The 16,193-nt window shown below is 38.4% G+C and overlaps 2 protein-coding genes across 2 annotated transcripts in view; both read left to right on the forward strand.

Moving 5' to 3' along the window:
• The window catches only part of tfr1b (transferrin receptor 1b), a 13,373-nt gene extending 11,577 nt beyond the window's left edge, over positions 1-1,796 (forward strand). The window contains exon 19 of the mRNA XM_032503438.1: positions 1-1,796. This exon is cut by the window's left edge and continues 537 nt beyond it. The gene's annotated coding sequence lies outside the window, so the exon portion shown is untranslated.
• A 708-nt stretch (positions 1,797-2,504) lies between these two features.
• Positions 2,505-16,193, forward strand: part of tnk2a (tyrosine kinase, non-receptor, 2a) — a 25,633-nt gene continuing 11,944 nt past the window's right edge. Inside the window, 12 exon segments of the mRNA XM_032503424.1 lie at positions 2,505-2,765; positions 3,872-3,990; positions 8,283-8,821; positions 10,486-10,526; positions 10,528-10,646; positions 11,313-11,383; positions 12,266-12,472; positions 12,861-13,010; positions 13,142-13,237; positions 14,067-14,248; positions 14,390-14,516; positions 14,741-14,887. Of these exon segments, the coding sequence (XP_032359315.1) occupies positions 8,705-8,821; positions 10,486-10,526; positions 10,528-10,646; positions 11,313-11,383; positions 12,266-12,472; positions 12,861-13,010; positions 13,142-13,237; positions 14,067-14,248; positions 14,390-14,516; positions 14,741-14,887 (1,257 nt within the window). The 5' untranslated portion in view covers positions 2,505-2,765; positions 3,872-3,990; positions 8,283-8,704.

A 16,193-nucleotide genomic window follows, 5' to 3' on the forward strand; every position in this document is an offset into this window, starting at 1 on the left:
AATTATTATTTATTATCAGTGGCAGTGCCCACTATAAAGTTATTGTTTGTCTTTTTATACGACGTTATCGGAAGCAGTGCCTTCCATAATTATGACGGTTATACTGTCTAATCCTCCGGCAGCATCTGCTACAGAAATGACTCCTCAACTGTTGCTGACAAAATGGAGCCCGTGAGAAAGTTAGATTTTTAATTTTGTCCTTCATTTCTTCCATTTTGTGTGAAGTGATTTCCTAGACCACATCAAATCATGAGAAGGAGTACTATAGCGGTGCTTCACTCAGTCTTTAAAATGGTCATTAATTAAATTACATTAAAAGGAAGAAATGAAAGGCAGAAAAAAGGTTTTTCCTTTCTGTCAAAAACAAGTCTAGGTGCAGAGAAAAAAACTGAAACTCTCTAGGTATTGGAATTCTTATTTATATAGCAACAATCCCAGAAATGAGTTAAGACTGGATTTATTCCGAGCTTGATGACAAAATTAATGAGAAAAATAAATAAATAAATGATGCACAGAAATGATCCAACCCTTTTTTAGCGCAACAGCTAAGCTGATTGGATCCATAATTTGCAAGACAGCCATTTATGTTGCACAGTCAACTTTTGGAGCAGTTTATAATATGATAAAGTTATCGGGAGCAGTGTCTTCCATAACTAAAACCCATTATCGGAAGCAGTGTCTTCCATAATGACAAGCAGTGATGGTAGTTTTTGCCTACCAGTGTGTGTGATTGTGTGTGTGTGCGTTTTTACATGTGTATTTATCGGGAGCAGTGTCTCTCATATTTCACTGAAGGGTGGAACGACTTATCGGGAACAGTGTTTCCCAGAGTTTTATACTTATATATTGTGTTGTTTTGTCTTTTTTTTTGTATTGCGTGTGTGTGCGCTTCTATTTTTGCTCACATTTCTGTCTTTTTTTTCTTTTTTTGATTTCCGATTTTGCATCTAATCAAGCAACTCCGTACACAAAATACACACTGAAGAATATTAAAATGTATTGTATTCAGTATAGTTAGAAACAAATGTCTCAGTCGGGCGTGTAAACTCCAGTTTTCTTTGTGTTTGTGACTTTAGACATAATAGATGTTGCACCTACATATAACTTAAATTCACAAGCTATAACTCTTTGCATGCGGTTTAATGACATATTTCCTCTTCAATGCATGGTACTGTATTGCTCTTAGTAAGGTGTAGCTCAACAGACTTCGACCATATTACGCACTTTTAAAATAAGTAAGGTTTTTTTTTTTTTTTTTTCTTGTTCAATCTGAATATTGGCAGGAGGAACATAAAACGGGAGTAAAAAATATGATACCATAGATAAATATTCAACAAAGGTAACTGTAATTGACCCTGCAACTTATTGACCCTGTTTACAATTATAAGTACAGAAAGGTAAACGTGTTTATAGAACATTATTAGTCAGTTAGCCCTATTTTAACCAGATTAACTGCATTAAAATCCATCCTTTGTTTTAACATACACTCAAGCAAACAGAACGTTAGTTTCATAATTTGGGTCATTACATGTTTAAAAACTTTTGCTTGTTTTCTGGTGCCACTTCTGTTGAGCTTGATATTGTTATAGCCTGTTTTGACTGTCCAATACTGTTGCAAGAGTTTAAAATAAGGTTACTTTATCCCAGTGGGGGGAGAGTTGGCTGGCTGAGAAATAGCTTTTCCACTCACTGGGTGTACTGCAATGTTTCAAAACCTGTTCTTGAAATCGTGTTTTTGTGATCTCCATATTCAGCAGAAAAATGTAATAAACCCTTTTGGCTTAGCATCCAGTAAACGCATGTTTGATCTTATTTTCTGTCATGGTAAATAACAGTGATCCACAGCAGAGAATACTTATTCATTCTTGTCTTAAGTTCCATTGTTAATTTTGGGATGCAACTTCCAAGGGCAAAATCAAGTGTTTGCATTCTTTTTTTTTTTTAAATGCTCAGGAAATGGGGAAGCTTATGAAATAGTGCTTTAGTCAGCATCTTTAGCCAAATATTTCAATAGTGGCAGTTAATGCGAGTGCTGTTCTTCATTTAAGCAACATACTGTATTTGTATGCTTCCAGTGCTATGCTTTTCAAATTTAAAGCACAATTCGCTCCCAGCAATTCCAGCAGATTTGAGATTTGTGATTGTTTCCAATTTTTCCACCAGAAATTGTAGTTTTACTTAACTCCACAAATACAGTCACCTGCTGCACTAAATCTAGAATATCAAAACACTGTGCCCACTGCCCCCACTGTGCAGTTCAATGTGTTTGCAGCTACTAAATAAGTATTATACAGTTTAGTTATTTCACAATTTGAATAAAATGTTATATAAACGTAAAAAAATACAAGGGTAACATATGTGTATTATAATTATTAAAACGTAACCTTTGGAAATAATTTAAAATGACACTTTTATGATCACTTTTTGAATCTTGAGCTTTTATTTCGAAGCCTGAACATCCAGACAGGATGTGCAATTGTTTTGGTGGTTCCGGTCCAGCCGCCTACTTCTCTGTGCGTTGATGTCACGCACAGTGACGCTCACAAAGCACGACAGGCGGATTGAGGACCATCCCGGAATTATCGGAGGAGGGAGAGAGAGAGAGAGAGAGAGAGAGAGAACCTATAACGGATACACTGAATTTAACCGATTCTCCGATAAAACGGCGCGGCTTACCGCCGGGCTGCGGCGGACTGAGAGCGGCGGACTGAGCGAGTACTGGCCGGAGGAGGGGGACTGGTCTCCCGCAGAACCCGTCTTCACAGGTTGGTGTCCCCCGGTTGTTTTTTCCTTTTTTCTTTTGATAGCTTGTTGCTCTCTCGATGTGGAAGATTCTACATGTTACACCAAAACAATACATTAAATTAAATGAGATAAAGGTATACATTAAATTAAATGAGATAAAGGTATACATTAAATTAAATGAGATAAAGGTATGATGTTCAGCCTAATGGAGAGGTGTTTACTGACTGACAGGCAGGTGGACACTTAATGTGACTAAGGCTTATCAGCTTTGGCAGACTGAAGCAGCAGGCTGATCAATTACAATCTATTCGTCTCTATTCAGTAGAGATTAATAGACCACTTCTCCATTATTGCTATGTACTGACATTGACTTTTTTTTTTTTTTATAAATATAAAAATATGATGTAGTTCTCTCTCAGTGAAAATGTCACCTAGAGCTGACCTGAAATCAGATTCATAACAAGAAGGGTCTTCTATCAGACTACAGCCAGAATTTTACATTTAATAGACCATCTCCACCCCCAGAAGATTTAAACCAGACACATTAAAAAAAATATTTGTGAAAGGATTTAGTTATTTGATTTACTTTTCAACTCATTGTCATTATACAATTTTATTTATTTTATTTTTTTTACTTTGAGCTGACTGCTCAGGGACTTGACATAGTTTAGACTTCACCTCCTCAGTACTTTTTGATTTGAATTCAGATGTAAAAGCAGAAGCAATCAAATAGAAATAAAATAAGAGGCATTGTGCAGGTTCTGCATAGCCACATTTGGTCTTAAAACACAGACTTAAAATAAAAAAATATTTGTGTCTTCTTCAGACCTGCAATTTAATTGAATACACTGATTTGACATACAGTAACTTGTCTTGGTCTCAAGCACTTGAGACTCGACATTTTGTTTTTTAATCTGTCTGTAAATTACTCTGCTGTTTACAGAAAGCATGGATCTATCAGTCACTTTGGGTTTATTCATAATTTAAGTGAAAACAATTAAGTTTGGCCTTTTTGTCAGTTTATCTCATTTAACTACTTCTAGAGTCTATGTTTTGTATGTTTCTGAAAATAAAGTGTGTGTTTGTGTGTGTGTGTGTGTGTGTGTGTGCGCGTGTGTGCTTTCAGATGTGGGGTCTCTCCATCCATGGCCTGTTCCAGGTGACCTGCTCCAGGTGACCTGCAGTGACCCCAGTCACTCCTGACTGCAGCTTTAAACTCCTGATCCACCGACCGACTTCTGCAGGGTGAGACCAGTTAAACACACACACACACCATGTATGAGATTATTGCAGAGAAGACTGCCTGTACTGGCTTCTTCTGCACTAAGAGCAAGAAAGAAACATTTAAACAGCCACAAAATTGAGCTCCAAAAACAGAAGATGAAATTTACATGGTTTAAAAAAATAATTTTGAACTTGTATGCTAAGAATATTCTTCTCTATGTTAAAAATACATCGATATATCACTACTGGCTGAAGAATGGATACTAACTATATACTTCCTTTTTTTGTTGTTTCTATGAGAGTATTGTTTTTTTAATGACTTTTATGTGAACATTAGAGCCGCAACGATGCGCCAATTGACCGAAATGAATCGACCGTTATCTTGATGATCTATTAATTTTTTCAGTAATTTCCTAAGCAAGAATGCCAAACTTTATTTTTTTCCAACTTCTCAAATGTGACTTTGCGCTTTTCCTTTGTCATAAACTATAACTGTAAATTGAATACCATAGGAATTTCCCCAGTGTGGGATTAATAAAGTCTTATTCTATATTAATCTTATTTTAGATTTAATTGAAGAAATGATGCGTTTTAATGTCCCCTGTCTAATTCATCAGCCTATTGGCTGCTGGGGAATGATCCCTCTCCACATTGTTCTCTGCCTCTATACTCTAATTCAGGGGTGGGCCAGCTTGCTGTATGTTGTTTGAAATTGAATTGGAAAGTCAACAGAAGTGACCATGCAGGAACTCATAGTGCACCTTTTAATATATATGTACCCCCCCACCCCCCATTCAAGAAATGCTGCTCTGAAAACTGCAAATACTGCTTACTGTAATTAGTCAGTGGTCAGAGCAAATGGAGAGTGAATAAAAAAAAAAAAAAACTAGAATACAGACGCACAGTAAATTGCGGTTTCCCATCATACAGGGCAACATCTGTGTATCTGACTGAATCTCTCGTGTCTGATGCTGAGATGACAGCCAGTGAATGTAAGCCAAATTTAGCCTCCCTATATTTAGAGCACCGCCCTCGATTAAAAAACGAGTGGACACAGAGAGATGAAAGCTCTGAATTTGTGCTCATTTAGGCCACAGATGCACACAGTACAGTATACATAACCCCATGTGAAATGTACAGGAATATGCTGTACGCACTGGTTAGCCTGTCTTTGCGTCGAATGTTGCGGTGACAGCTCAGTATCTCCCACTATTACATTAATTGTGTTATCTTTTGTCTTTTTCTCTTGTTTCTAAATGCTCAGTAGAAGCTAAAAGCAAACACCTCACACTCACATCTGGAATTTTCACCAGAGTCACATTCATATCAGCTCTTAATTATATTTTGAATGAAGCTCACAGGATCAGTCAAAATGGATTTGTGTGCATTTCAGTCTTTGCCGAGAGTGGATAAGCTTTTACCAAACATATACTGACAAGAGCTGAATTAATGCTGTAATCTGTCTGTGAAAGGGCATCTTGGTGTTAAGTATGTGCTTTGCTGATCTGCAACAAGCTGTGTAGTTAAACAATGTAAAAAAATAATATATAGTTAAGGTAGGATTTTCTTGAGCACTGCTAAGGTAAATATACTAGTGGCAGGAAAAATCGATGCAAAATAGTATTGCAATATTTTCCGTGGAAATACTGTATCGATACACGGACGCCGAAGGTCAGTGTTTTATTATATAAATTGCACATGAGAATTTAACCTTTTGGTACTAGAATAATAAGAATAATTGCTTTTCAGTCCATTAGATGGAAAATTGAAGTGAGATGAACAAACCAGAGACTTTTTTTTTATATTGACAAAGTTTTGCTCTGTGGACATAATAGAGAGCCGAAGTCACGGCCCTTCCGGTGGACCTCATGGGACCTTAATTCGGAAAAAATATTAACAGTAGTGAACGGGGAGAGGAAATGAATATGATGTTCGTCAATTTTAAAGATAATTTTCCAACCTAAGTATCAGTTAGCCGTAGGTTTGTCATAGTACCACTTAGTTTTGTGTGAAACCGCTCAGTGAACTACATCTCTCGTCTCCCACTATTTAGGTCACCTAGCTTGATGCTCAACTTGCTAGCTTAGCTCTGTTCCACAACACATGTAACATCATCTTACCTGTGTTATCCAGTGAAGTGTTTTCAGCAGATAAGCAGAAGAACAAGCAAGGTCCGCTGCTCATTTGAGTAACGTTACATCCCCGGTACGATACACAGAGACCTCGTAGCTTCAGCAAGATGTCTTCCATGCGACATTGAAGTGCGTAGTCTTTCTAATTACGTATTCACAGTCTTCAACAGTTTAACAATAAACTGAGACTTTCTTCTGTTGAAAAATTATCTTTTAAATCGATGAACATCATGTTTGTAATCCGTGGCTTAATTCAAACAGGATTCATATTTTTTTTAATTAAGGTCCCATGGACCAGAAGTAGAAAGGCGTGACTTCGGCTCTCTATTGGAAGTTGTAAAAAAGATAATGAATTGCAATATATTTCAGAAAATTGCAACATGTTTAAAATCGCAATAATATCATATCGTGACATGAGTATCGTGATGATATCACATTGTGGGGCCTCTGGTGATACCCTCCCCTACTAGCAGTATGTGTAAAAGCCGTTATCCAGTATAAATCGAGAGGAGATGTTGATACAGAGAATAGGAGGAAAAGGAGAAAAGGAGACTTTGAAGTATTTAGACAGTTTAGATGTGACATGTGGGAAAGAGCCTGCAGACAGATATTCTTAATAAACTACAGCTGTGTAGACAGACGTTGCAGTCATAGACTGTGTATACATATATCTTTTTCTAAATACACAAACTTTCACATTGTATTGATTGATTCATTTAATATTTTCTGAAAATATCATCTTTGCACGTTATGGTCTAAATATTTCTAACCCTTTATTTGCCTATAATCTCACATTTTGAAGACATTTAGTCGAAAAACAAAATTAAAGTTCTCATATATATCATATGTTTTTTGGCTTTTTCCCTTTCCTTTATTGTGTTATATATATTGTTTTTGCACATTATATGTATGTTTACAAAGTGAATAAGACTTTCCATCTCCAACTGAAAACACTGTTCACAAACTGCTCCAAACAGCTCCGTTGTAGTCCAGCCTTTACTCCCGTGACAAACGTGCGTCACTTTGTAACACGTTATAACGCTCACCTAGGCTATCTGCTAGCGCAGCACACCCTCATTCTACACTTCTGACTGGCTAGTAGTCCGTACCTAGTTACTGTGCATGTGTGACTTCCAACAAAGATGGAACAGAAGTGAGATGCCTCACTCTGTAGCTAAAACAGAGAGCTCAACACACAGGGTGAAAAGAGGAGCAGCAGCAATGTGCAGTCCAACTAAAATATGGTGGTTTTTTTTTTAAAATGAGACCATGTAAACCTATTCTGAAATAACCTCTAAATACAATTATGAACCTGAAAATGAGCATAATATGAGCACTTTAATCCTGACACTCCTCTTCATGTCTAAAATTCCATAAATATTAGACTGACCTCAGTTTCCTAAATGATAACTTTGCCATTGCAATCCATCTTATACTATAAAAGCTGAGATACAGTATTCCAGTCCGGACCAAAGTGGCGGACCAACTGACAGACCTAGCCATTCTGAGCATGACTAAATAAAGGGCTGCCACTAATAATTCTTTTCTGATTAATGAATGTTTTGTTTAGTCTGTAACATTTGACAAAATTGTGAAAAAGAATGATGAGATCTTTACATTTCACACAGAGAAAAACATCAATCCTCACATTTGAGAAGCATAAACCCGCAATTGACTTTATTTCTCTTGATGACTTAAAGCTTAATGACTTTAAAACTAATCTGTTTGTAATTATTTTTTATTATTCACCCATCTTTTGATTATTTCTTTCAATTCATTAATTCATTTTTTTATTCTAAAAGAGAGCAGATGTCCATCCTCATTTTCCAGTTATCTAAGTTATGTCCTAATATTGCTTGTTTTGTCAAACCCCCAAAATACTCAGTTTACAATCATAAAAAAACGAATGAAACCTCTTCTTTAAAATTTGTTCTGAAATCAGTTTGAAGCTTTCAAAGCTGACAATTTGAATTGTCCAAGTCTTAAATGTCTATTTTCTTTTAAATGTTGTGCTTGTTTGCATGACTGCTGTACCATCTGCATGTCTGCATCTATCCAACTGCATGCTGGGAACTGTCTCCTTTTATTTCTCATAGGCCAGGCCATTCATCCTTTTACCCATCCATCTGTCTACCTATTTGTATCTACATTGTCTCCCTCTCCCTCTCATCCTCTTGTTAGAGCCGCTGAATTATTTATCATCAGACAGTGGGCTCGGCTGCGGAGCCAGAAGGAGATGGAGAGCTAGAGAGAAGGAAAGATGGAGAGAAAGGGAGGTATGGAGGTGTCCAACGCTGCAGGAAAGCTGTGAGTCAGCAGGGAGAGAAAGACCCGGTGGGAGGGAAGACGGAGAGAGTTTATAGATAGCTTTAGGTGATACGACTGGAGAGAGTGGCGTCAAATGCCTCTGGCTGTGTTTGGGAACGTGCGTGTGCATGCGCCTATCGATTGAGCAGAGAAGGTCATGGAGCCGAGAGGAGATTAGCGAACTAGACTCGGAGCACGGCGGCACAGCTAACGCCTCCTCTGAATAGCAGCTGAACAAAAAAGCATAGAGAGAGAGAGAGAGAGGCCAGGCGAAGGACGAGAGGAGCTGCTACAGTATGGGGGAGAGCTATATGTATCAGCGACTCCCATACACCAGAGGAGAGGAGGAGGGGGAGGATGAGGACGAAGAGGAGAGAGACGGAAGGAGCAGAGAGAGTGTCGGTGGACAAATGGTAAAATATGAAGTTGTGGGTGGACACGCAGTGATTCTTCTTTTCTATTTGAAATTACAGTGTGTGTGTGTTTGTGTGCATGAGTGTGTGTGTGTGTGTCTGTCTTTGTGAGAGAAAGAGTGGGTATGATGTGTGAGGGGTAGGTATGTTTGTGATCGTGTGTGTATTGATGGTGATGGCTGGGCTGCAACTGCAGACCACACTTACTATTTTATTTTAATTGCATCGTTCAGTCCCGTGTTCCCCAACCTGCGGGGCCCTGTTCCTCAAATGTAGCTCAACTGCTTTGGGCTAACATGGTGTTATTGGGCTAAAATAATCTGGTTTATTTCCATCTAATCTAATTTGCTTCTTGAGAACAGTATGATTTGTTAATCCTGAATGAAGTTATCTTGAGTAACAGTGCCCTCATATTTTTAATTAGGGCTGAAGGCTAAAAGAGGAGAGAGTTGAAACAGCGATCATAGTTAATATAGTGATCGCAATTACAGGAAGTAAGTGCATTAGGAATCCTCCCAGAATGCACTGTGGTAACAGATTCGTGGACATAAGTCTCATTTTATGTGTGTTCCTGCATTGTTGGTGCCATGCCTCGGGTGTAACGGACCACATAGCGGCTTTCCCAATCCAATGTTATTGACATTTTTTTCCGCACAACCCTCCCCCAAAAAAGATCAGCTTTTCAACTGGACTTGGGCATAGATGTGTTTACACTTATTAAACGAGCAGGACATTTGGGGTCCAAAGGATCCAGGCCCAGGTCCCTAAAGCTAAAGTATTTTCCTTCACATAAATAAAGGATTTTCCAACATAAATTAGTGCATAAAAAAGGATCGGAATGCAGAAAATCAAGTGTTTGACGCTGACAAATTCCTACCCCCCCTTTAATAATTCCCCCACAAAACCCCATACTGAGCCAGGAAATCAAATTATGGGATGAGATCCCCCCCCCCCCCTAAAAAAAAAAAAACTGGCTCATCATAGATGATGTGACATCATGTTGTGATCTAGATGGGTGGTAAAAGAAAAGTTGACACAAAGTTTGGGTGCCAAGGGATCACCATAAAGAAGTAGTTTTAATACTTTCAATATCAAAGTATCACATTTTGGGAGAAAAAAATTATTTACTCTCTTGCAGTCGATTAGCTTAGCTTAGCATATAGACTGGAAACAGGAGGGAAACAGCTAACATGGTTCTGTTCAAATGAAAATCTGCAAAAAGAAATCTGCGTAGCAGCACCTCTAAAGCTCACTAAATAACATGTTGTATATTTAATCAATGTAAAAATGGAAGTGTTGAAAACTAAAAAGTTGTGGTTTTATGGGGGATCTAGCGGGTAAAAATGTTGTTTTTTAAATAGATTTTGTAGTTGAGAGTAGCTCCTCCATTTCAACTGCACATTACAGTGTGTCCATTAACATCACACTCACTAACACAGAACAATTTTTTTTTAATGTCTTTAATATATAGTAAAAACCCAGTTTGAATCTGAATCCTACTGCACCCATGGGGATTTGTCAATGCATCCTCATGTGTAGTAACGCAAGGTGTGTGTGTGTGTGTGTGTTGGTCTGTGTGTGTGTGGTGTGTGTGTGTGTGTGTGTGTGTGTGTGTGTGTGTGTGTGTGTGTGTGTGTGTGTGTGCTTGTGCGTGGTGTGTGTAGATGCAGTGTGAGGAGGGTACAGACTGGCTGCTGGAGTTGCTGAGGATGTGCAGCTGCAGAGTACTTCCTGCGGCTCCGTGACGAGCTCAACGTCACACGACTCTCCCATTTCGACTACGTCAAGAATGAAGACCTGGAGAAGATCGGCATGGGACGCCCGGGTACGTCCTGTTATGACCTGTTCGCATTTTATCAGAATCAGAATCAGAATCAGCTTTATTCGCCAGGTATGAGGACACCTACGAGGAATTTGTCTTTGGGCATTGTACTCACACTGTGCTTACACATACATACAACCAAAACAGAAATATACACACTAATATATCACAATATACATACTCTAACAGAAAATATAGAGGCATGAGTGCAATGAGAATCAATACAATATTTTAAATGTGCGTAGTGCAAGGGCACTGGGATAAAATAGTATATGTTATTTTATACAATATAAATAGTATGAACAGTAGAACTATGAACAGTTCTGAAAAATAGGAATGAGATGATGATAAATAATAAAATATATTATGAGATGTGAGAGTGGGGATGATGAGTAATACTAAATAAGTGGATAATAAAGGTGCTGTATAGACAGTGTTACAGTGTTATGACCGTGGTTATTATCATTTTCCTACAACAACGGAACATCTATGGGCGATGGAGAGTTTTATAACATATTCAACCTTTAGCTATCCTCAAGAGATTTTTGAGGGTCGATCCTCATTTTCAATATCATCGGGAAAGTGCAAATAATAAGTTCAAGTTTATCCGTGCATATAGTAAGATCTCAGTGGGAAAACAATTGTGATTTTGTGATTGTGTCGGTGCAGGTCAGAGGAGGCTTTGGGAGGCAGTCAAAAGGAGAAGAGCGCTTTATAAACGCAAGTCCTGGATGAGCAAGGTGCAAACACACACACACACACACACACACACTATTATTACTGTTATTACTGTACAATTATTATTATTATTACTACACAATATAATATTTGGCTCTACATTGCAAAGAGTGTCTTTGACAAAGTTCCTCACAGCTATCAGTAAAGTATGTATTGCATACACACACACACACTCAACAATTGACAAAAGGTGGGTTCACTCCCCAATTGATTTGTTTTGTATTTCATCTATTATATTTTAGCAAAACACTACAGCAGTTTGTAATAATTTAGTAGTTATTCAGAACAACATATTATGGTGAGAATGCAGGGATTTGAATATTTTAAATAAACAGCTGCTTTGCCTGTCACAGTCTCAAACAACTCACGAGACGTTCCCCTTTGGCTGCTCATTAATAAAATCTAACTTATGATATATGTATGTGATGTGATATATGTTTTAGTTGGAAAGATGATAATGTTTATTTTTATGTCACATATTTTGTTCCATATTTTGTCTTTTAACATCTTATTTTCCACCATTTTGGAAATAAGTGTTTGCACTTTTCCACGTTATCCCTTGGTTCCAGAAATCGAATCAAAACTTTTGCAGTTTTTTGAGTATAAGAATAATCAACCTGCGGTCGCCAGTTTCTGCTCCTAAAAAGGAAAACGCCAACAGACTCTCTTATTTGTTGGACTTACATTCGCCACTTGACTAAAAAGGCCCCCAGTATCTTTTTTTCTTAGTTAAGTTTTTTTGTATATGTTGCCCAAAGCTGTCAGCAGCTTTTTTTTTTTTACAAATGTACAAACACATTGTGCCTTGATTGTTTGTATCACTATTGTACAATAAATAGATATCAAAAAATAAAGCAGTTTGTGCTTCTGGGCTCGTTCTGTAGGTATTTCCGGTTAAACGACCCGACGGCGACCCCCAGCAGCCCCTCCCTCAGGGGGCGTCATCCAGCGCGGGACCAGCCTATAGCGAGTCGGGAGCCTCGCTCACCTGCCTGATCAGAGAGTCGGAGCTGCAGCTGTTTGAGCGGCTGGGAGATGGCACGTTCGGGGTGGTGCGGAGAGGAGAGTGGACGGGACCCAACGGCAGAATGGTGGGACGCAGAGGCACAGTAGCGAGTAAAAAAAAAAAAAACCCTATCAAGGAAACACAGAACCTGCTGTAGAGTGTGCAGAATGTATGAAGTGTAAGCTCAGGTTGGCTGTTGTTGGCTCTCAAATATATATTTTTTTCTTCTTTTTTGAGGATTATTTAGGATTTTTGGGCTTCTCCACCTTTAATTTTTGACAGGACAGTTAAGTGAGAAAGGGAGTGGGGTGTAGGAAGACATGTAGGAAATTGTCACGTTGACCTGTTGATTGATTGATTGATTGATTGATTGATTTTCACAAAACAAGCTCAAAGGCAATATTTTGAATTACAGTACAGCATTTTTTTCTGCTGGTTGTTAAAACAGTGTCTCCCCCTCTGTGCCTCTCAAGTTGTCCGTGGCAGTGAAGTGTCTGAAGGCCGGCGTGTTGGACTCCGACGGTCTGGACGATTTCATCAGAGAGGTGAACGCCATGCATTCACTGAGCCACGTAAACCTCATCCGGCTGTACGGCATCGTCCTCACACAGCCCATGAAGATGGTAAAAAACACGCTCCTTCTCAAACATGTTCACGCTAAAGTAGACACCCAAGTCACACATTTCATATCTAAAAAAGAAAATAATAATCAGTGTTTTATTTCCATATGGTGTGTGTTTGTGTGTGTGTGTAGGTGGTTGAGCTGGCCCCTCTGGGTTCCCTGTTGGATCGTCTGAGAAAGCGTCAGGGTCACATCCTCATCTCCTCTCTGTGTAACTACGCTGTGCAGGTCAGTTAACACTAGGGCTGCACGACACGAGGAAAATATGCAATATGTGAAAACGTTGCTAATACCGCAATAACAATATTACTTGCAATAAATAAACCAATACAACACTGTACTCAGTTCTGCAGTTTTGCTGCTTTCAGTATTCTTCAAAAATACAACACATTGCTTGTTAGATTCAAAAAATGATTCCAACATTCTTTTAATGAACAAATTAAACATTGAATTGAATTTAAAAGGCACCACTAACAACAGATTAAAAATTATTTTTTATTGTTTCCTACTGATACTTTTCTTTCTTCCCAAAACTCTATTATTTATGTATATATGTTTGTGTCTGTCACAATATGTAAATCCAGACAGCTAGCTAGACTATCTGTCCAATCGGAGTTTTTCTGTTGCAAGACTTAAACAACATTTAGACGTACACATGTTCCACCAAAACAAGGCTATTTTGCCCCAGCACCGCTGCTTTTCCCGGTGGTTAGCACTGCCCAAGATGATTGTGATTGGTATAAGGAAATGCCATTAAACCAGAGCACGTTTTCCCCCCATCCCGGAATGCTATGTGGAGTAGCCAGACCCTTTGAAGGAGGGTTTGGCCATGTGAGACTAATACCACACTGTGAAATTACTCTACTAAAGGTAAATGTCCTACATTCAAGTTAAGTAAAATTAGTATCAGTAAAATGTACCTAAAGTATGAAAAGTAAAAGCATTATGCAGTAAAATGTTCCCTGTCAGTGTTTCACTATGATATAAAATGCTTCCGGATGAATATCACTGCTACATTAAAGTAGCACTGTCTCATTCGGACTCTGTGGGTGTGTAGGTGGCATGCGGCATGGCCTACCTGGAGCAGAGACGTTTTCTACACAGGGACCTGGCGGCCCGCAACGTCCTTCTGTCCACCAACGAAACGGTAAAGATCGGAGACTTTGGCCTGATGAGAGCACTGCCAACACACACCGACCAATACATCATGGAGGAGGGCCACAAAATCCCTTTCCCGTGGTGAGAGAAGCATCCCGGTTGCACTAATTGATGTGTTATTTTGAAAACAGTTCTGGTGTTGCTGTTCACAGTTTCCCTTTGACTTTTTCCTCTGTCTGTCTTTTTCTCTGCATCTCTGTCTTCCTCCTTGTCCCTCTCCAGGTGTGCCCCAGAGTCTCTGAAGTCTCGTACCTTCTCTCACGCGTCAGATACCTGGATGTTTGGGGTCACTCTGTGGGAGATGTTCAGCCACGGACAGGAGCCGTGGCTGGGCCTTAATGGGAGCCAGGTGCGTGCTTATGCACACACACATCTTTTCTAGTTTGCCTTAAAAGTTCAGGGAGGATAAAAATTCATGTTTTGGATTAAAAATAAATGCATCCTTTCATATTGTGTTTTCTGAAAAACGCTTAACCTACAAAACAATTGCAGCTTCTTATTATTATATGAAAAAAAATCCTCCTTTAGAAAAATGATCCTTTAGTATTCTGTTGTTTATGTGTCTGTTTGCAGATCCTCCACAAGGTGGACGTGGAAGCCGAAAGGCTGTGCAAACCAGACGATTGTCCTCTGGATATTTACAACGTCATGCTGCAGTGCTGGAGCCCCAAACCTGAGGACAGACCCACCTTCATCGCCCTCCGAGACTTCCTGCTCGAGGTAGCACAGGAGTAAAAACAGATAATGGGAACCATAAGATAGACAGCAGGAATGTTATTGGGGTGTCAGTGTTAACGGGGTACAGAACATTTAAAGGTTAAGGTGATCTAATCCAGTGCATTCAGAAATGTGACTTCATCTCTGCAAACGTAGCTTAGAGGGAAATGAATAAAATTACTCATACCTCACTGTGAAATACTCTTTTACAAATAAAAGTCTTGCATTTAAAATTTCAGGGAAGTAAAAGTAAGTATTATCAACAGAGAAGTATCAAAAGTAAAAGTACTCATTAGGCAGCCAAATGGCCCCTCTCACTGTAATGCTACCGTATCATATACTACATTATCAGATCATTTTTACTATCTCACTATATAACTTTACTTTTTATGTTGTAGCCAGTCAAGGTGGAGCTACTTTTTGTCAAATTATCCCATAACAATAAATGGTTTTAGAAACTCATAGGCTTTCTCTGTACAAGTTGAATCCTAAAAGTACCTAAAGGTAGATAATTGTAGAGGAGTAAAAACAAGTATAATATTACTCTCTGAAATGTAGTAGAGTTGAAGTATAAAGTAGATTAAAATGGAAATACTCAAGAAAAGTATAAGTACCTCTAATTTGTACTTACGTATAGTACTTCTATTTTGCCAAGCAACATATAGTGTTCTAGATTAACTCAATTTTACATAAATAATTTCTAACATTTAGATCCTAGTTCTTCTATAAAGTATAATCTAGCTAACAAAAACTGGCTGATATAGTGTGAGTAATTTCAGTGTTTACTTATGTTTAGACTAAGGCAAACATTTTTTTTAAATTATTTATCTGTATACAATTGTGTGAATATTTTCTTTTGAGGTGGAACCATACTATTTTTAATTGAAGTTCAAGAAGCATCAGCAAGAACAATTTAGTGTGGACTGCAATAAGCATGTTGTTTTTTTGTGGTTAGCAGCCGAGAAGTGGTTGGCTTCTGAGAACAACAAGATGACGTTATTTAAACACAAACTCAGTCCGTGTCCGCTGTTTTTCGAACCGATGAAAAGAAATATTCAAATCGTGTACGTCAAAGAAATTTCATTTTTCATAATTTACCACCAAATGTGTTCCCGTAGCTCCAAAGGAATGCACCGGGCAAACAAAGGACAATAAAGGGAAAGCAAGTGGAAACAAATAATATATACAATGTGTTTTTCTTTTGAGCCTGCTGATGACAGTAATACATTTTCACACTTGTGTAGCTGTTTGCTTAAAATGTGTGTGTGTGTGTGTGTGTGTGTGTGTGTGTGTGTGTGTGTGTGTGTGT

The sequence above is a fragment of the Etheostoma spectabile genome, chromosome 22, assembly GCF_008692095.1.
Source record: "Etheostoma spectabile isolate EspeVRDwgs_2016 chromosome 22, UIUC_Espe_1.0, whole genome shotgun sequence".
In the NCBI taxonomy this organism is placed as follows: Eukaryota; Metazoa; Chordata; class Actinopteri; order Perciformes; family Percidae; genus Etheostoma; species Etheostoma spectabile.